This window comes from Helobdella robusta (assembly GCF_000326865.2).
Source record: "Helobdella robusta unplaced genomic scaffold HELROscaffold_31, whole genome shotgun sequence".
Lineage (NCBI taxonomy): Eukaryota > Metazoa > Annelida > Clitellata > Rhynchobdellida > Glossiphoniidae > Helobdella > Helobdella robusta.
This window is the reverse complement of record NW_008704544.1, coordinates 1,983,296-2,006,709: the sequence shown is the minus strand read 5'-3', so window position 1 is coordinate 2,006,709 and position 23,414 is coordinate 1,983,296. Positions and strand designations below refer to the sequence as shown.

Here is a 23,414-nt window from a genome sequence, read left to right as displayed (position 1 = left end):
TTTTACTCGTTGTGAATTCTTTGTTTTTGTTGAACTTAGGGTGGAGTGTTTATTTATAATCTGAAAAAATGAAATGTCGGTTGTTTAATTGGACTTAAGATGAATGTATCTTTAAACATACAAACAAACATACATAAACACATACAGACACAAACACACATATACATATATACATACATACATACATACATACATACATACATACATACATACATACATACATACATACATACATACATACATACATACATACATACATACATACATACATACATACATACATACATACATACATACATACATACATACATACATACATACATACATACATACATACATACATACATACATACATACATACATACAGACTTGAAGCCCTTTTATCTACTACATATTCACAAACATTATCAGTAATATAACATATTTATTTGATACAATTTAACTAATGAACTCATTCAAGTAAAATATGAAATACGGATAAAAAAAAACAAACAATAATTAAATTTATTTTCTGGCCATGTCTTATGTTGCAACTCCAGCATAGGCATACATACTATCAAAATTACCTGAAAGTACACGATAATACTAATCCCATCTTTGTCTAAAATACAAAAGTGTACGCGAATGTATTAATAAAAACGTACACATAAAATAAACGCGTGTTGGTACACAAAATGTGTTCAGATTTACAAAAATACCCACACACGAGAGCACCAAAACAAATGAATGAAGGCTGTAGAGTGTGTGGAAGTACGGAAAGGTATACACATACATACATACATATATGCACACATACAGAAAAGCACACACACATACATGCACACATACATACACACATACATAAATATACATACAAACATACATATATTACATACATACAGACATTCATACAATGTAGCAACATGTTTGAGCAATTTATTGTATGAGATCACACTAATTAGGCAAGGTCCAGCAATTTATTTCCGATACTGGCCTGCAATGTCCAATGGATGAATGAACGAATGAATGAATGAACGAACAAACGAATGAATGAATGAATAATGGATGAATGAATTAATTAATTATTGATTGAATAAGTGAACGAATGAATGAACGTACAAGTAAAATATGATTGAGAAAATGAGTTAGTGGATGCATAATCAAATCGAAAAATGTCCAAATTAAACGAACGAAAAAATGAATAAAACTAAATGGGTTTGTGTCAGGTTTTACATTACAAAATTGTGGTACTAGGCGCTGAGTCGTAATTTTGATTGAATGATTCATTCATTCAACCAATCATTCATTCATTTATTCATTCATTCACTCATTCATTCATTCATTCATTCAATCATTCAATCATTCATTTAATCATTCATTCAATCAATTAATCTTTCATTCATTCAATTATTCAATCATTTATTCATTTATTTATTCATTCATTTAATCATTCAGTTATTAATTCATTTATTTGATTGTTCATTTATTCATATTTATTCAAATAATGATATGGCATTGTTTTGATCAAAAACAATGTCAATCAAAATTCAACTTTCAGCTGTCAAAAGTAAACACCCACATACAAAAAAAAACATATCAAAGATCATATATTTATTATCAAAAATTGTTTCTGGAGCACTTTGTATAAAATTTATCGTCGTCACATGAAGGAACCTGGCATATCTAGAAAACACACATACGACTGATATATTGATGTTGATGCGGTTGTTGTTGTTTGTATATGTGAGTGTGTGTGTGTGTGTTTTTGAGTGTGAGTGTGTGGTGTGTTATTCACCAAAATAATAACCATAATAATAACAACACCAACCATAATGACACTGACGAGAAATACACGATTTTCGAAGAGTTTTAAAATTTCGCTTTTTTGCTATTCCATATCGATAACATTTTCAACATTGTGGGGGTAGTCTTCTAATTTAAAGTATAAATTACGGCGGTTTCTAAAATTTTTTTCCTTATAATTTTTTTGACAATTTTGTTTAGTTTTTCCATGCTTTTGTTATTCACAATGCTGTCGTTGTTAATGTAGCTAAATTTGATTGTTGCTAGTGTTGTTGGTGTTTTTGAAATAATGCTACAAACGTTGTCACATTTTTCAGGGCGTTTCATGTTAAACTTACATTAATTCTTTTATTTATTCAGTCCAGATATATGAAGAACACATACACACCACGCATTCACATACACACACACGCACATACACACCATGCATTCACACACATACACATACACACACGCATTCACACACACACACGCACACGCATCCACTTTCACATTTTGTACCCACGAAGCAAACACCACACCGTACACTCATGCTGTAAGGCAGTTTTGAGAATATTGTGCAGACAGCGTTTGAACCTGGTCATCGTGTAATAACAACGAAAGGCATGACACTTCTACCGACTGAACTATGTAACTGACATTGGAAGAAGTAGTAGTAGTTGCGCTACTACTACTACTAATTATAGTAGTAGTGGTTGCGCTACTACTAATAATAATAATAGTAGTAATTGCGGTAGTTGTATTAAAAGTTATAAAGTTAACATGACAATACTTACAAACGCAACTTTATTAACTTGAAAATATTGAAAAAATACCACTAAAATAAAAAAAAGAACACCATCAATCAAGTAAATTTAAAAAAAAAACCAAAAAGTTAATTTCGATAAGAATAATATAAATATAATCAAAATTAATGAACAGATCTTCTTAATAAAATGTCTACCGGAGGATCTAACTTTTAACGTTATGCTGAAACATCCGAGTTGATGTAACATTGAAATGAAGGTGTCAACAACATCAACAACATTAACTGCAACACTAGCAATAGTTGATTTAGCAGGTAATATAAATTCATCAGCGTAAAAAAAATTTTATTTTATTATTAATAATAATATTGTTTTATCACTATTTATTACAGAAACTATCATTAGGTAAATGGGTTAAAAAATTTAAATTAAATTAATTTGTTTTAATAATTGCAATTTAATTGAGTTAATTATGATCACACTCGTGGTTTAAAATTATCCGAAATAAAATATCGGAACAAACTGGAAAAGAAGAAGTCTACAAACTATTAAAACAAACACAACAGCAAAACAACAATAATATAAATATATAATATAATATATATAATAATTAAGAATTAATAATATTATGATAAAATATTTATTATTTAACGTTAAATTATAATATAATGAGAATGAATGAACCAGTAAATGAAGGCTACGAAGACAGACTCCATGCATATGCCTGCATGCATATAATAATGATTCAACTGTTATAGCTTTAATATGCAGGTTCCTTTGTATGCGTTTGAATGAGTTTGTGCATGTGTGTATGTGTATGTATATATATATGTATATATATATATATAAGTTCATTTGTTTGTGTGTGCGTGTGTGTGTGTGTGTATGGTGTGTTAGTGGTATGCGTGTATATGTTTACATATGCATATATGTTTCCACATGTGTTTGTACGTATGTGTGTGTGAATGTGCGTTATTATGTGCGGTTGTATACGTGCGTATGTTGGAAGTTAAGGTGAGCATTTAACTATTTTACAATACAAAAAAAATCGCAGACGCAATTAAAATTAAAAAAGTTTCTTTGATAACTTAAATTTGCTGGTCTGAGTTGGCTGAAGTTGATTGAGTGCCTGCCATCAGTTCGCTTGACTTAATTCATTTCTCAGGTGACAATAACGTAAATAATAATAATTATAATTATTCAAATATTTTATTATTATTTATATTTTTAATAAATTATAGATGTACATTTTATGACGACGCTAGCTCATTCATTCAACAACCAAAAAATATTTTAAGCTTTGATTTCAGCAACGTCATTGACGTAATTTTCGCGTAACCATGGATACCTTAGAAAAAAATGTTATAATGCTACGATGACGTAGTGATGACGCTAACAAATTGTTACGGCGTAGAGGCAAATTGTCCGATTTTGAGTTGGTGTTCTCGGGGTCAAGTGCAAAAACATGCCGTCTTACGGTAAAAACATATGACTACGAGTTGCCGTGCCATTTGGAAGAGTTAAATCCAAGCGCTATATAATTTTTTTTTTCACTTCCTTTTCAGGAAGGTCACAAAGGTCACAGACGACGACGATGATGATGTAATAATGGTGACATCAACGGTGATGATGTCATCATGACGGCTTCAAACAAGAGCATCAATTATTTTTTAGTCCATCTAATGCATCTTGGTCATAATTTATGAGATTGTTTAATTCGCGTGTGGGTGTGTATGTGTGTATCCGTGTGCCTGTGTATACATGTGCGTGTGTGTGCGTGTCTGTCTGTCTGTGGGTTTTGGCGGGCTTGTTTATTTCCAATTTGTTATCATTCATTCATTCATTCATTTGTTCGTTTTTTCATTCGTAACATTTTTTTCTTTTTCATTCTGAGCGTGAGAAAGGAACAAAAAAATGAGTGAGGCACACTTTTATGGCAGATGATTGAATGCATCGCACTAGGATTGTCTTAAAAGTTTGTTGCATGTTTGTATGTTTGTTTGTTTGTATGTTTTTTGTTTGTTTGTTCGATTGTACGTTTGTATGCTTATGTGTATTCCTTTCATTAATTTTTAAAAAGTTTATTTCAGTTTACTGAGAAATAATTTGAAAATTTCTACCTTTTTTGATGAAATTAAATAATAAAAAATTTGCGTTCATTAGTTTGTAGGTGGCCGAGCATATTTGAACATTTGCATATATGTTTGTGAATGTACAATATGTATAAATTTGTATGTTTTGTATGTGTGTGTATGAATTTGTTTGTGTATGTGTTTATATGTATATGGTATGTTTGTATGGAGTAAGTTTGTTTGAGCGCGATGACATCTTGCTCACTGGTTGTACTACTAAGACGATTAACTCCATAAGAAGATTTCATCTAATCTTCCCATAGGCTACGACGACAACTGAATGCATGAAAAGAACGTAACATGAAGGTGAAAGTATGTGGCATGTTCATATTAAGAGATATTAATCGCAATTTCACACTAATTTTAGTGTAATATAACTAAACTCTTCAACGGAAAGATAAGATTTTGTTAAAACAAATAGGAAAAAATTCACAAATTTACAAAAATTTTAGAGTAATGTTAATATCACAAAACTATTTAATGAAAAAATGTGATCTCGATAAAAGAAATCTAAGAAAGAATTTAACAAAATTTATTTCTCGGAGCTTTCAAATGCAGACAACAAGAAAAAAATACATAGTTGTTTATCTCGCAGTTTACACTTGCACGTAGTATCGTTGTCGATGTAACCAAACTAATTAAGAAGTCTGCGAGCAAGAAACACATTTAGAACGAACCCTGCTAACGTGCATCCATGCACTCAAAAATTAATTACTCTTCTCAAATAGGTACTCGAATGTTCGACTCAGTTTTTGGAAATTATTTTTCTATTTCAGCAGTGACGTGTTTGTCTGGTTGTCGCCGATGATCATACTGTCTTTGTAAAGTTAATTACCGTCTCGTAAAATGAACTGAATTTTGTGAGTTTATTTTTAATTCCGCTCTTTAATTCCGATGTTTTTAGTATATACAATATTGAACGTGTACACAGGCTAATGCTTTAGATCAACATTAATGTAAACAATACGCTTGGTACGTACAATACAAAATGTATAATATAGAGCCACACATATACACAAACACCTGCACATACAAACATGTACAATTACACATCATACAATTGTACATCATACATGTGTACGTGTACAGTACACACTTACGTGGAGCAAGTATAAATTTTGCACACAATCGCGAGCCGCTAGCATCGGAAGACCAGGCAAGTTGAATAGATGGCATACAATACGTTGTACACTCAACAACCATACAATAAGTTGTACACGACTCGACGTACACGCAGGCAAACTCTCCCATTGCTAACTGGCATTAGTCATCGTCTTCCGTTGTGCACAACTTGCTGTTGTATGTTCTTGCTGGCTCTGCTGGTCCTCACCGGCAAATATAAGATGTGTGTGTCTTTGTGTGTGTGTGTGTCTTTGTGTGTGTGTGTATGTGTACGTGTGTGTCTATGTTTAAATACGCGTGCGTTTAAGTTGATATGCCTCTTTTTCGAAGTGTTGTTATTTATACGTGAAACACTCATTTTGGGAAATTTGTACTTTAATTTGTTTAACGTGTGTACGTGTAAAAAATATGTACCTGCCATGTTTGTAAATGTATATATATATATAAATAGTAATTTATGAAATCTACCAATACATTTCTAGATATATCTAACCACATTCTTATGTGATTATTGAGATGAGATAGACAACCGCAGAGACGATCACAGGAGCAAAGGAAGGCCTGGGTTACACAAATTCCCTATGTAAACTGCAACAAGTGCTGAAAATGATTGAAAAATCGAAATAGGTCCTATACACTCGAGAATTAATTGGAAAACTGTATATTGTTCTAACTTTAATAAAATAAATAATGATGACAAAAATTTGGTTCGAAATATTGAGCAATGTAACAAAAAACTATCCAACGCTAGAAATTCTGTAGATTCCATAAATTACTGCATTAATTATGGTCTTTTACCAGCATATATATATATATATATGTGTGTGTGTGTGTGTGTGTGAGTGTGTGTGTCTGTCAGTCTGTCTGTGTTTGTGTGTGTGCGTGTGTGTGCGTGCGTGCGTGTGTGTATCTCGACATAAACAAACATTGTCCATGTGTCTATCTCATCTCAATAATTTGAATGTTTGATGGGGGCGATCGTTGTCCTTCCTTGGATGATAATGTTGTTGTTGTGCGTGGATGATGTCGTATGATTGTGGCTGGTCTACGTCTCGGTCGTTGTTTTGTGTTTGTTGTTGTGTGGTTATGTGTGTGCGTGTGCTTTGAAAATTATATCAAAAGTTAAATTGACATTGGCACAAAAGGACACATCAGAAAACTAACCATACTAGTAAATACAAACGCATGTACACAAACAAGCGCATACAAATAGCCATACTTACTCACACACACACACACACACACACTCACTCACAAACATTTGTAGATATGGAACAGGGCATCTCATGGAAGCATCGAAACGTGAACGTAAGGAAGACTGCATTAAATTTTAATAAGAAATTTTGAAGGAGTTGTGACAACAAGCATATTAAGGTACACTGAATTTTCATTTTGTGTGTGTGTTTATGAGTTTGTGTTTGTATGAACGTATGTATATGTTAGTGTATGTTTAGATTTCATTGTATCTCTGTTTATGCGGGAATATTAACTTAATGTGTTTTCCTTTGTTTCCTTGTTTCTTCACCTTTTCCTATACAATTTCGTTTGCTATGTTAAGCTCTGAGTTGTCTAAATTGACAATCTATTTTTAGAATCTTTACCAGATACTACAGTGACCAAACCAAAAGTTTTGTCTCTAAATCAGAAGATGTTCATTAAAGAAGTTATTTGCACATGCCAGCACCAGAGAGCGTGCACGACGGCACTTGAATTTTGAAGCAAGCCGCCGAATTAACGGTGCGACATACACGTACATATACATACTTGGTGAATAATTGTGATATCATTCATGATACCTCTTTTATATCTACCAGCGTTACGGACTATTGAACGATGGTATTAAAATAGAAAAAGTTAGATCATCTCTTCATGGGTTTCACATTTTTTCTATTCATTAATAAACAAATTTAATTAGCAACTCAAAAGTGCTTCTAGACAACAAAAACATCAAAACACCTAACAGCAAATAAATGATGTCATTAAACTGACATTAACGACTATGACGATAGCGACGACGACGACACTGGTATAAAAATTAGCTGAATATTTCAAGGGACCAGACAAGAAATGTTGAAATTTATAGCTTCAAAAATTTGGCCGACACAACAACAACAAAAACAACAACAAAAACATCATCAACAACAAAAACATCAACAACAACAAAACATCAACAACAACATCAACAGCAGCTGGAAACCTGGATAGAGGACGGCTGGACAACATTCATCTATAACCGCCTCAAACATTACATCCGTCACTTTCCTCTTTTGCATATTTTTTTCCAGGGTTTTCGTTTTTTGTTTATCTTTTTCATTTTCCACAAGTTTGTTGTGAATATTTAGCAATCACAAGTTAATGTTTGTTGATGTTGTTTGGGAAAAAAAATTTTGATTAAAATTGACTTGCAGGAAAATGTTTACTTTGCTAATTTTTCAAAGGGCAAAAATTTAAGAATTATAGAACAATTTTTTCACTTGTAAATCATTCCCATAAATGTATGCACCAGCAAGAAACTGGATATTATTTATCCAGTGACAATCAAAAAACGACATCAACCACTTTGTTCTTTTGTGATACTGTATTAATACCACTTTGACAATTCTAAAATAGTGCACCCTTTAGAACAGGGGTAGGCAAACGTTTTGCTGTGAGGGCCGCACTGAGAACTATTTTATTTGAAGGGCCGCATGTGTACTTAAAAAGCTAATTTTTTTGACCCGGGGGAGATTTTTAAAAAATTTGTCGCTCCTTTTTTGGTCATAATTTCTGGCTGACAACCTTTTTTGGCGAAACAAGGCCTCGCGGGCCGCATTAAATAGCATCGTGGGCCGTAGTATGCTCACTCCTGATTTAGAAGAAACTCAAAAAGACCGGATTATCTTTATATTTAAAATGAAATCCAACTTTTCAGCACATTTTCCCAAAACAATTTTAAATTACAAATAATGTACATTATAATTTGAAAGGTCCTGGCTAAGCTTACAGCTCTTATTTCTCTCTTTAATAAATTTCAAAAGTGTCAACAACAAACACATTGAGTATGTTGGTTTACTATGTTAATAAACATTTGAATATAAAATATCATCGTTAATTAAATCATTAAAATGTTATTCTCAATTGAATCAATTTAATTAATTATAAATTAATTAAATATAATTGTTAATTAAATCAATTAAATATAATTGTTAATTAAATCAATAAAGCTTATTCGTTATTTAGATCAGTTTGTCAGGTAAAATGATGATAATTCGAAAAGTAATTCAAGATAATATACATTATAAATCAAAGACTGATACGATTTTTACCCGGTCAGGTAAGATATATGATCTATCATACGACGGACATTATATTTTAATGATATTTTTGTGACCTTCAATCATGAACATAGACATGAGAATGGAGACATGAGCGAATGCACCTAAGAAGCTGCTACTGGTTGTTTGCTGATGGTCAGTGTCATGTTCTAGCTTTCCATAACCTTCTACTATATCTATGTTTATCTTTCTGTGTTTTTTGGCGTCTAGGTAAATATTACTGCGTCTATGTTTGTGTGTCTGAGTAATTTTTGTTGTTTTCTATATCTTAGTTTTGTGGTTATATCTTTTTTGTTTATGTGTTTTAGGCGTTTGTGCTTACATTCGTGATGATGTTTTTCTGACATATCTGACTGTTTATAAGCACTGACTTACGTTAATGACGCACGTGTGTGCGCTAATGTATGTGCGTATGGGCATTTATGTGCGTGAGCGTGGATGTAAGTACAGGTGTGTGTGTGTGTGTTTTTTTTCACATTCCAGTTTAATTGTTTGTGTTTCTAGATTTATTACGTGCATTCGATTCAATTCCGTTTATGATTCTTTGGTGCATTAGAGATAAAGAGAAAGAATGAGAAAAAAAGGAGAGAGAAAACAAGGAGAGAGAGAGAGAAAGTTTTATGAATGTGTCTGTGTATAAAAGTTCATTTCAAACTGTAAAATTTTTTCCCATTATTTCCACTACAATGAATTTTTTCAGTTAAATTTTACTTTATGTCAGACTTTATGTCATTCGCGTGTATAAAAATTTGTATTATGCATGCGTGCATTGTTGTATTTTTATGCATGTTTGTATGTTTATGATTGCATGTCTGTGTATTTGTATATAAGCTTGCACATGCACAGTGCACGTAGTCATGTATGCACTGTTTTTTGTTCGTGTAAATATTTTTATGTCTATGGTTGTAGGTGTGTGCTAGTATGTTTATGTTTGCGTAAATGTATGTTTGTGTGCACTTGTATGTTTGCACAGTGCACATTTGTATGTCCGTATGTTTGAATATTTCCATATAATCTTGTAGTATTATATAGACGTATGTCGCTTTTTATATTATTGATCTCTCGTATTTTTATGGTTTAATATACTTGGAGGTGTATAGATATATATATATATATATATATATATATATATATATATATATATATATATATATATACATGAAACAAATGTTTACGTAATTTGACATATTTATGTGTTTGCATATGTGTGTGCTGTGTGTGTGCGCGTGTGTATGTGTCCGTGCGTGTGTTTGTGTGTAAGTATGTGTGTGTGCGCGTGTGTGTGTCTTTGTGTGTGTGTGTGTGTGTGTGTGTATGGGTGTGTGTGTGTGTGTGTGTATGTTATGGGTGTGTATATGTGGGAGTGTATGTGCTTGTGTTTGTGTGAACAATCATTGTTATTATTATCATCGTTGTTATCAATATTGTATTGTATATCATCATTTTTAATCACGATCATTCTCGAGATTAAATGTTTTTGTTCTTGTCGTTGTCATCAGCATCTATTTATATAATTGCTGAAACAAATATTATAAATAATACTTCTAAATGTCTGCATTTTATCATATAATTGTGTAGAAAACAGTTTTTTGTTTCTCTCGCTCTCTCTCTTTCTCTCTCTTTCTTTTTCTTTCTCTCTCTCTCTATCTCTCTCACGCGTAATGAGAGTTAATTTTTCCGAATAATTATTTCAATTGATTTTCACATTAAAAGCCTGCTAGTGCCAACATGTCTGTTTGATTTCATAGAATGAAAAGTTTTCAAAAAAAAAAATATTTTTTTTAACGATGACGACGATGACAGTGCTACATACTAATTTATCATGATAGTGATAATGACGAGGTGAAGAAGTTGACGATAAAAATGATAGTGAAGATGATGGTGAAGATGATGGTGAAGATGATGATGATGAAGATGTTGATAGAGAGGCTGATGAAGATGATGATGATGATGGGGATAAAAATAAGAACTGAGTTCATTCCTCATCTTATTTTTTCCACCTGTCTGTATACGTTCTCAGAAAGAAGGAAGACAGAAATGAATGTTTATGAGTCCGTATTCATCATCATTGTCGTTCTGGAAAATTTTGTTCACATTTTTTTATGGTAATATCTCTGCTTTTTTTAAATTTTTCTAAAAAAAAGTAAATAAATTTTTATTCTACATAAGAATAATTGTTGCTTTTATAAATTTAATTGCTTTCTTCAACTTTACAATTTTTGGCTGAAAAATATTCAGTAATTATTAACGAAAAAAAAATTAAAAAACATTTTTTCATTAAGAATTTATGATAACAAAATTCACTAATAAAAAAAAACGGACAGAATAAAAATAGAATTAAAAGATAATGAAAGTATTTCAATGAGCTTTCAAATGAGCCAACCGACCATCTTTTTGAAAGAAAAAAATTTATTAAAGATAACTAAATTGAAAGCAAGCACGCAGAAGTCCGCATGCATGCTTTTATTGTTTTTTTTTTCCTGTTTTTTTTCAATTTTATTACATATTTTTTGTGAGATTTTTGAGTTCTGGTGTGTTACTATCAATGATTTTGTGGGTTTGTAATAGTTGTTCAGTGCGATATAGTCCGCTGATGTTCTAAAAAGGCTTAATTTTAACCGTTCAGATGCCGTGTTGTTGTTGTTGTTAATGTTGTTTGGTTCGGATTTGTTGTTTTTTTATGCAACTTTCATTGTTTTGTATGTAGCTGAACTGAAGATAATTTTAACATAAAAAAATAGAGATTATAATAAAAAATAAAAACAATAAGAATAATAGTAATAAAATAATTGATTATCTTCACAAGTAACAGCAACGCCAACAACATAGAAATAGTAACGTTAGTAAGATAGAAATATAGACCGAGTATGTTCAAACCGCCGTGTTCCATGAAATGACACAAAATATTTTCACCGCGCGATGAACGCCTGGTCGGCATCGTTAGAGAGAGGAATCCCATCTTAAACTGCATTCCTATTGGCTAGAAAATTGGGAATAAAGCAACGATGACATTATCAATGACGTCACCGACAAAGACAACAAAACATCAGCAACATCAACAGCAACAACAGCAACAACATCCACAACAACATCCACAACATCAACAACAACAACATATCGACAAGCATTCATAAATGATAACAACACCAACGAATTTTGAACCAGCAAAGACTCCAACTCCGACAACAAAACATGCATTTACAACAACAGCAACAACAACAACATCTTCATTAAAAGTAAAAAAATTCTATCAACACTTTTGCTCTGAAAATGAAAAACTAAGGAATTATATATGGAATAAAAAACAATATTGTTATTAAGGTCTATAAAAATCGTCATTTTAAAATAAGTTCTGTGATAAAAAAAACAACAATAAAATAAGTTTGAATTCAAAACAACAACCCACAAACAAAACTCACACCAAAATATGAACGTCAATAATAACTGACATCAGGAATGAGATCATACTAACAACATCAACAGCAACAACAATTATCAACAAAGTCAACAACAACAACAACAACAATTACCAACAAAGTCGACAACAACAACAAAGAGACATCAATGGCATCTGCGCAACGGCAAATTCTAGAAAAAAAACATCAACAACAGCCACGTCTGCAAAAAAACTACATAGACAACAACAACAACAATCGTGTTAACAACAATTACGACATCAACAAAAACAGCAACCAAAAGAAAAACAACAACAACAACAACAACAACAAAAACAAGATGGCTGTCTGCTTGGTTCCTATCTTAGCTTTGCACCGCCTACCGATCAATATTCAACATGAAATCGATGCCAGGGACCTTAACGCAAATATTTGACGATGACGAAGATCATTATTAAATTATTTATCATCATTTTATTATTATTACTAATACTATTATTATTATTATTGTTGTTGTTGTTGTTGTTAATTATGATTATCATTATTATTGTGCATTTTACTGTTACTGGCTTCTTTGTAAAGTAAAGCTGGCAGGGCTGATAATATTTTATTTAAATATTACAACAACAACAACTAATACTACTGTTACTACTATTAATAATAATAATAATAATACAATATTTATAATTACATTTATTTTTTTTATATATAATTCAATATTTATAACAAAAAAGTGTTATACTAACTACATCAATTGAATCCATAAAAAATTAAACTGATTCATACTGGAAATGTGTAGGATATCTCAACTTGATTAACTCCATTAAAAAATATCGGCTGCAGAAGCACCTCTATAAATTGATAACAAACCATATGCTACTATCATAAAAATCTAACTAAGTAACGTATTTGTAACTAAGTATTTGTACTAACAAGTCTGTCGTTTCGTCATTCGCTTTTTTAATCATCAATACTATCGTTATCAACTTTTTTTAATAACTTTTTAGAGGTTTCTACAACAGTACACATACACAACGCATGTGTAAACCTATGCTGTAGGCTGGTATTCGAACACGGTTGCTGCAGCAGTGAGAACATGCGCCCAGACCATAACACTACCGTTACACCAATTTATTAGGATGAACCTTAATGATGTTGTATTGTAAAATTCCTTGATGCTTGGCTGGTGTAAAAAATATAAAAACGCCCTCCGCTAAATAAAAGTCCACTTTTCGACATATTTTATTTTTAATTGAAGAAACAACATTACTCACACACGCACACACACGCACACAAGTATATATATATGTATACACACAAATTTTTAATGGTACATACATGTTTGTATACATAATACAAATTTCAGAACACAAAGTGCATTACATGTGTTGTATTCTTATTACATGAATTACTTTAGTTTTCGTAAATTAAACTTACATGTTAAACTTCTTAATAAACTAAGAAGAGCATACACATATGCATACACACACACACAAATATGTATGCACACACACATGTATACATACACGTACACATAATTATATAAACAACTAACTACTAAACATACTAAAACACGTAGACTTATTAACATGTAAATGATGATCAAATACTACAACTACCTTTAATAAACAATATGGACAAATGAATTACAAATTTATTAATATTTTTAAAAAATTAATTCAAATGTTTAAACTATTATTATTATTATTGCTGAAAAATAAAGCAAACTTGTAACAAAAATATGTGTGTGTCTGTGTGTGTGTGTGCGTGTCTGTTTTTGTGTGTGTTTTTTTATTTCATTATTTATATTAACTAGCATCTTTTAGCATAGGTCGCTTAGTTGCAAAGTAGGAATATATTAAATGGTCCATCCATCTATATGTTATATAATGAAAAATAAGAAAGATTCACTAGCAAGAAGTTTTTTCAACTTTAAATTCTACAGATATAAAGTTATTCATAAAAAAAGGAAGTAGTTTATTACAATGCAATGAAGATGTTTGAGCCACAATCAGTATGTATGAATTGTGAAAGCCAACTGCAATTAATAAAACCAGGAATCAATAACATTAAATCAATGGTACATTTTTAAACACGAATTTTCGTTGGTAATTTGCAGGTTGGTGAGGTCGTTGTAGTAGCTGCAATCGCTGAAGTGGTCAATTTTTTGATGTAGTGTTGTGGTTGTTGTGTTTTTTGCCCATTCAATCAATAAATTTGTTGTCGTTGTCCAATTTTTGTATTCAAAAGTTGTTTTTTTTTTTCATTGTTACTATTCCACTTTGTTATAATTTACGTAATTTTCACCCTATTGTTTTGTGTTTATGTTTTTTTTATTCTTAATATTTAGCAGTTCACTTTCTTGTTATGTTTGAAATTTTTTAATAAGAAATAATTTGGTCCAAAATGTTGCTTATTTTAATGCTTTATGTTTGGAGGAAAAATAATTTTTTTTTTAACAAAATCGCAGATAGTTAAGATTAATGTTATATCTATCTATTAATTTATATATACATACATATATGTACACATACAAGTGCGATAGATATAGTATCATCTAAAATTTTTTATAGAGGTTTTAGACAATGAATTTAAATATCTAGCTGGGTAAACCAACATCAACTTAATTCTAAATGGATACTCTTAAAATTACACATAAGTATTAGCTCATGAGACATTTTTTTTGATGTTTTTATACTTTTTGAGATTTAAATTAACAAGTGTGCTCTATGGTAAATAATAAAAAATGACGATGACATGTGTGTGTGTGTGTGTGTGTGTGTGTGTGTGTGTGTGTGTGTGTGTGTGTGTGTGTGTGTGGTGTGTGTATTGACTATGTATTGCAACATCATTAGCATAATAAATTGTACGAGTATTCTATTATTCTATTTGATGAGATGGTATCACACACATAGATACTGGTATATGTGGTACTGGTGATATATGTGTGGTGCATGTGGTCTTTTTGTACGTGCAGTATTTCAGTATGTGTGTCTGTGTGTGTGTGAATGAGTGTGTGTGTGTGTGTTATTTTGGTATTTGTGGCATATGTTGTGTTGGTAGTATGCGTGGCTCTTACATCTACTGCCTCCATTGGTTACCTGCTGGTCTGTATATACCTAAGAAATTGTTTGAAATGTGTGTAATTTGTTTATTCAGTTATTTCAATTTATAATATAATTTGAGTAAAAAAAGAAAGTAAGGAAGAGTGTTAATTTTTAATATTATATTTTGTTTAACCATTATTATTATTTTGTGGTCAACTAATAAATCAAAATCAGAATTTCATCCCATCCATCCAAAACGAACCTTGAGTCATTTGTTGAGGTTCAGTGATGTAGGGATTGTTAGTTGGTGGATAGTTTCCGATGTTGTTTTGTTGGAATGTGTTGTTGGCCACGTTGTCGTTGTGGTCATACGGTGGTCCCGTGTAGTAGTCATTGCTGATGTTGTTGCCGAACATATTGCTGCTGGCTTGTTGATCTTGGAAGAGTTTAATTTTGGATTGTGGTCAAGAAAATAATGATTGGGTATTATTTTTTTACGTTGAAATAGTTCGATGTAGACAATATATTAAAAACATTTAGAGCAGATACTAATTACTAAATTACTAATTACTTACCAATTAATTATTTACTTACTAATTACTACTTACTAATTAATATATACTTCAAAGTAGACAGAATATTAAAAAACAATTACGGCAAATACTAACTACGAAAAATTATTTTCAGTATCATTCAGTAAAAACAGACTTTCACAAAAAATCACAAATATAAAAACGGAAACCGGATTACTCAGTTTGGTGGAAGATGCACTTGCAGTAACTGCACTGCCGGGCACTCCGTGGGGAGCAAGGTAGGGATCTGTATCCATCTCATTTGTCACCTGCGGAGCACCAACTATGGGAGGGAGTTTGCTGATGAAGAAGAAGTTCAGTGCAAAGTATCCAAGTCCCACAATCAGGCAGGTGACTCCATAGCCACGGAATACTGAAGCCGTTCCTATAGCAGATGACAGAAGACAAATTTTATTAGTTTTTAAGCGTATACTTATTGATGAAATCTATGGTAAAAACATAAAAAACTTGAAAAGATTAGAAAAAATGTTTGAATCAAATAAATATCATGAAAATATAATTCTTTTATAAAATTTTTAAAAAAGCCCCTTCACAGCAATTTAAAATATTTGATTGTGAATAATTTTCATAAAATTCATCATTCACCGAATAATTCACATTTCATGGTTAAGAATTTATGATTTCAAATTTTATAATCTCTTGACACACCAAAACTTGATATAAAAATGCCGCCAATGACGGTACCACACCCGCGCCCAACCGCCAGATGAACAGATTGTAAGATGAGTTGAGCCGTTGGTTTGTATTCATCTGGAATGGTTTGCGTCATGTAGGACACGCCTGCCGCCCACACGGACGCGTGTGTCAATCCTAGATGGATAGATGGATGGATGGATGGATGGATGGATGGATGGATGGATGGATGGATGGATGGATGGATGGATGGATGGATGGATGGATGGATGGATGGATGGATGGATGGATGGATGGATGGATGGATGGATGGATGGATGGATGGATGGATGGATGGATGGATGGATGGATGGATGGATGGATGGATGGATGGATGGATGGATGGATGGATGGATGGATGGATGGATGGATGGATGGATGGATGGATGGATGGATGGATGGATGGATGGATGGATGGATGGATGGATGGATGGATGGATGGATGGGTAAGATATTGGTGATTGGATAAATGATTGATGAGAAAAAATATGATTAATAAAAATAAAATACAGTGTATGGAATAAAACTGAAATGGTCGGTGCAACGTTAAAAAATGTAAAGAAAATAACAGAGATAAAATAAAAAAATAATTTATCTGGAGAACCCCATTTATGGATTTTAGATGAAATAACAATGACCATGAGTGTGATTACAGGTGAAACTGAGTTGAGTTTTTAGTTTTGAAATCAAACAGCCGTTTTAATGCTAGCTTTTCGGTTACATGTGCATTGAGTTGAAACTGTGAAAGTGTGCAGTTATCTTTGACACGCAAAGTTTAGATTTTTGGATACTTTAATCTTGAATTTAGAATCTTGAGCGATGTTATATATTTAAAGTAATCGTATGTTTTAAAAATAATTAATCATAACTTGAATAAATTTTCATCATTTGACTTACCAACTGTTGATCAAACAGAGCCAAATGAGTATAAATGAGTACAAATTTTAAAAAAAATTAATCGTAAAAAAAACTAATTTTTTAATTGTTTTAAATTTCTAAATTGACGAAATTTGAATTATAATAATAAACCGGCAATTAAAACCTTGAAGGAACTCAAGAGGCAGAACGAGCCAGGCGTTGCCGAGATAGGAAATACAGAGGAACCTCACAACATTGGCCAGCAATCCAGCGTATATTACATTTATGTGTCCTGTAAATTGGGCATTCTCAAATTTTTATCTATTCATTTTTAATCTTTAATTTATTTAATACAAAATATATCACAAATTTACCAAATTTAGCGACAATTTTTTTGATGAAGAGAAAGGCTCCCAATTCAGAAAGATGATTGACAACAGACGCCAAACCGAACAGCGTTGGACTGCCCCCCAAGTCTTGAAGGTGCCAGAAAAGAAAAGCAAACACCAATCCAACTCCAAATCCACTGAACCACAGCAGAAAAAACACCGAACTAAATTGAATCGGAGCGAACATTTTCAGAACCGTGATCCAATGAGGAAGAGTACCGACTTGACCCGGTTTTCCCCTCGGTATGTACGTCAAAGGACTCGGTTTGTTCATCGGTTGTTTCGGTTCGTTTGATGTTGGATTGAAGGATTGTTGTTGTTGGGATGCAAGCAGGTTGTTGCTCATCGTTGATTGGTCGTTCAATACTCCTTCCTGTTTGCCGCCCAACTTCTGAACCTTTTCCATAACCTGCATTAGAGATTATACAACAGAAAAATAAATAATATCAGAGTATTTAGACAGCGTTGAGCTAAAACAAATAACCCAGGTGTATTAATGACGTTAGCAATAAATTAATAGCAACAGCATGCGAATTTTAACGAACTTTGCTCTTAATCTGTTGCAGTTGTAGAGTTTGTATGGGCGAATCTGCTTCTCTGAATTTGAACTGGGTAGCACTGATGAGTGCGCAAAACATGAGGGCGCCGAAGACGGCATAACAAGTCATGTAGTTTCGATCGACCAAGTGTTCCGTGCCGCACGGATGCCTGGAGAATATGTTCGAGTGGTCAAGTGCTATACCGACAAAGAACATAGCGACCGCCCATCCTAGCGATCCATATATTCGCTGTTTTCCGTAATTTTCAGTCTGACCATCCAAGTAGCCCAACGTGGCCGTGTCTGCGAGTGTGATGGCTGGCGTGCTCAGAAACTCGCCGATGATTTGTAGGATGAGAAGAATCAGAAAAACGCTTCTTACATCCTTGGGTTCGGTTGTTTTGTGTTATACAATTGTTTTCGTTAAAGATTAAAATTACTAAATTAAATCGTTTAAAATGAATAAATTTATTTTCATAGTGTTTGCGTGTAAATGAAATTTTACAGAAAAAAATGGAATGCATTTGTTTAAAGAATATGAACGGGAAACCTGCAGTTTGTAGACAACAGCACTGAGCGGCGGAGACACGAGATCCCGAACATCCCCTTCCTCCAAGTTGGCAATGTGCTTGTGGTTGAGAGGCAGTGGAGATATCCCGGGAATGTCGATTGCCGGGTAGGGAAAATGTTTAAATTGATAAAACTTCTGCTGCGTGTTTTTGGTAGCATCGAAAGGTTCGTCGTCTTCAATCTCGTAATATTCTCCTTCTTTGTCATCGCCAGCCTCTTCCTCTCCTTCCTCCTCTTCGCTTTTCACGTTTTGTTTTTTTGAGTTCTTTTCTTCTTTTTTGTTTTTAGATTTTTCATCTTTTTCCTCCTTTTCATTTTTTGATTTTTCTTCCTTTTCATCTTTTTTATCAGTTGCTTTCTTTTCAGGGAGATTATTTTCTTTCGGTTTGGTTTTTTCTTTCTTACTTTTATTTTCTTCCGTGGTGTCGTTTTTCTTCGAAGCACTTTCTTTAGTTTCTTCAATTTTTTCATTGGGGTCGATCTCATCTTCGTACTCGATGATGTCATACTCGGGTTCTGGTGCTTTAGTCGTCGTCGTCGTCACTTTCTTTTTGGGCTTAGTTGATTTTTTTGGAGCATTTCTTTTAGTTCTTGAATTCATTTTAACAAATGCATTATTTTTGTAGTTAAAAAAATTGCTGCTTAATATTTCGTCGTAATTCAAGATCGATCTCTTTTTACGATCTTGCCCAATCTCATTTTCTCCGAAATCTCTTCTGTCCATGTCTTCAAACTTTAATCCACTTATCGTGTAGGGTTTCGCGACAAAAATATTTGTTCCGTTGTGTATGAGACACGAGTTGGCAGGTGGTTGAATGAATGCCAAGCAGTCAGTGAATATGATCCAACAGGCCAGCGATCCGATCATTATCATTTTCCATTTCTTGTATCGTTCAGCCAACTCACCCCAAAACGGTCCAGCGAACAACTCAACGAAAGGTCTCAACCCGATGAGGAAGCCTGTCTGAACGGGGCTCATCCCGAGTTGTTTGAAGTAGACTCCTATCAATGGAAACAAGGAACCGAACGCAGCGAAGAAAAAAAAATAGAACGCTTTAGCGAATAACAAATCTTTCTTCACATCTGGAAAGGACACGTTGAACTTCTCAGTGAATGTCCCAGTCGGTGGAGCCTGTTGATTTGATTCTGACTGAAGCAGACTTTGGGCTTGATCTTGCACATACGGCAGTTGCTGCTGTTGTTGTTGCTGTTGTTGCTGGTTTTCGTTGTAATATTGTTGTTGAGGGATATAATTTTGTTGTTGCTGCTGCTGGTTGTATGCGAACTGTTGCTGATGTTGTTGCGGCGGTTGTTGCTGTTGTTGCTGGTATGGATAGCCACTTCCACTTCCGATGTTGAATTGGTTGTATTTTGCGAACCTGCTATCGAGGTCGTCGTCTCCGTAACCATATCCGTCCAGTGTTGATGGGTCCATGCTCCGTTCTTATTGCTGCGAAGACTTTTTAGTTTAGGTTCAATAAAATTTTTTGATGTTTTATTTTTTTTAAATTGCTGTTGAAAATTTTATTAGAGTAAATTCTACTTGAAAAATAATTTTAGAATTTTAAATTTTCCAACAACCATTTACTAAAAATTCAAAGTGAGATAGTTTAAATGAACATTAGACAAACAATTTTGGATTTAATCTATTTAAACATGAAAATTAATTCTAATTTAAAAAGAAAAATCATTTTAATATTGAAAAAACGCAATTGGCAACTAAAACAAAACAAGCAGTTTTACTCTAACCAGTTTATAAATTCCCTAAAATGACTTTCAACAAATGAAAATTTTTGAAAAATTTTAAAACGACCAGACTTCGAAACATCAGATATTTATATTCTCATAGAACTGAACTAAAAACAATTAAACATCAGAGAGTTTGCATCTTGTTCATTCTCTTCTCAGCTTTAGACAACCCACGCGCGACACGGAGACATTATCATTTTTTTCTCCTCAATTCAACAAAACTGAACACAACAAAATGAGGTGCTACTTGCTTCAGTCCACTGCTTCCTTGCATGTGCTTCTTCAAGCTTATGTAGACATGCCTATATATGTACGCAAACATTTATGCATATATTTGTATGTGCGTGTGTGCATGCATGTATGTATGGCTGCATGTATACTTATATATACAATATCCATGCATGTACATGCAGCTTGATTCATAATAACACTGCAGGGCAGCGTATAAATAGATTTGTATGGTCGGAGCGGGGAGGAGAGCTGATGGCATGAAATTGCAAATAATTGGGGCTTTCCTGTGAGCTGCAAGCAATTTTGATGCGATAAGATCAGTGTCATTGTGTTTTCTGATACGTTAGCTCAGCAAAAATATAAATTTTGAACTATAGTCGTGCATCATAGCATACATGGATGCACGCACACGCTAACTACTTCAAACAATTTTTGTGAACGCAAATATTTAAAATAAAATAATTTTAATTGCATTTCGCTTCTGCAGATTTTTCATTTTGTTTATCAAAATTTAACTATCATTTGCTAAATTATTCTTCTAGTTTCAAAAAGCTTCAAACTGATTTCTAGTAATTTTCTTTCAAAAAAATAATTTCAAATATTTCAGAACCATAAAAAACAAGTGAAATGGCTGTGGAACAAATGTTTAAAAAAATCATTTATTTGAACCGAAATTAAAAAACTATACAAACACTCCTACACATAAAATTTTACCATTCATGAACGTTACAACTGAGTGAGCAAGCCTTGAAAGAAGCATCCTGCCAACCTACCTACCTACCTACCTACCTACCTACCTACCTACCTACCTACCTACCTACCTACCTACCTACCTACCTACCTACCTACCTATCAACCTACCTACCTACCTACCTACCTACCTACCTACCTACCTACCTATCAACCTACCTACCTACCTACCTATCTGCCTACCTACCCACCTACCTACTTACCTACCTACCTACCTACCTACCCACCTACCTACCTACCTACCTACCTAACTACACACATTTTGTTGCTAAATGAAACCAAAGAGACCAAGCATCACACATACGGGCTCATATTTTCTAGAAAGTAATTACACACCACAACACCATGTGTGCTGCCAATAAAAAATTCATCCACACACCATCCACTCAGTTGCTAGAAGTTCTTATTCTCAATGTTCTTAATGCTTATATGTGAACGAACTGAAATGCGTGAACATACGCAACAAAGTAGTGGACGCGTTTTGTGCCGCCCGGCCTTTGAAAGTGTAAGTACATTTCATCAGATTAAGCATGTGTTCTGGAGATTCAAATGCACAAAAACGTACACACAACAATGAATTATTGAAACATGAAAAATAATTTTTATCAGATAAAACACACACACACACACAATCATACATACACACACACATTTTTATGAACACAAATGTAAACATAATTTTATGACATAATTGATCCAGATTTGAATATTTAATGCCACCATATATACGATTTAATTTGTGCAAGTGGTCGTGTTTTAGACGAATACATGCGTTGTTTGGTGGGCTGGTGTGCCTCTTATGAACGTGAATATGAAACCACATTCGACCGTAGGTGTGTTTAAATGTTTCTATGAATTTTATAACGATGTGCATGTACATAAAAAATATCTAAACATTCATTCATTCCTATCAACATATGTACATCATTCGTTGTGTATAAATGAAAGCACGCTTCTATTCGTTGCTGCATATAATTTTTAATGAAGCGAACAAACACACACATTAACAAACAAACACAAACACACACACACATTAACAAACAAACACAAACACACACGTCACAAACACGTAGATGATTGTGCAGATTTAACTTCATTATCTGGAGTACATGCCTTGAGTTTGTTGCCAGACAATCCTGTTACATGTTACATGCATAAAATATTCATTCATTTATTTATTTTTATCTTCTCGGTGCAGCACGAATCAGGAAGCTTTCCATACGGAAAATCAATAACGACAACCCATCGCTGTGACGTAAGCGAGAAGCTGTCTACGTATTTTTGTACGTAATGCTCTGCCAGTTTGCTTTGCACGTACATACATACATACATATCATACATTATATCTACATAAGTGTAGACAACTAAGTGTGAGTATATGTGAGTATAAGTGTAAAATAATAATAATAATAAACTCTGATTGTTTCCCTGTTAAATGTTCCAAGGATAGTGTAATGGTTAATGTACCAGCCAATGTACATAGAGAGGTTCCTGGCTATGATTCATGTGCGTGTTACTTACTTAAT

The 23,414-nt window shown here is 33.0% G+C and overlaps 1 protein-coding gene across 1 annotated transcript; it reads right to left on the bottom strand.

The window, feature by feature from the left end:
* Positions 1–13,715: 13,715 nt before the first annotated feature.
* Positions 13,716–20,239, bottom strand: HELRODRAFT_100690 (hypothetical protein). Its single transcript, XM_009022417.1, has 10 exons — positions 19,840–20,239; positions 19,139–19,332; positions 18,592–18,973; positions 18,036–18,416; positions 17,846–17,953; positions 16,780–16,941; positions 16,289–16,495; positions 15,801–15,974; positions 15,190–15,610; positions 13,716–15,163 (listed from the first exon to the last, which is right to left on the bottom strand). The coding sequence occupies exons 1-9, from the start codon at positions 20,135–20,137 to the stop codon at positions 15,573–15,575; spliced, it is 1,944 nt and encodes a 647-aa protein (XP_009020665.1). The 5' UTR covers positions 20,138–20,239; the 3' UTR covers positions 13,716–15,163; positions 15,190–15,572.
* Between the last annotated feature and the right edge of the window lie 3,175 nt (positions 20,240–23,414).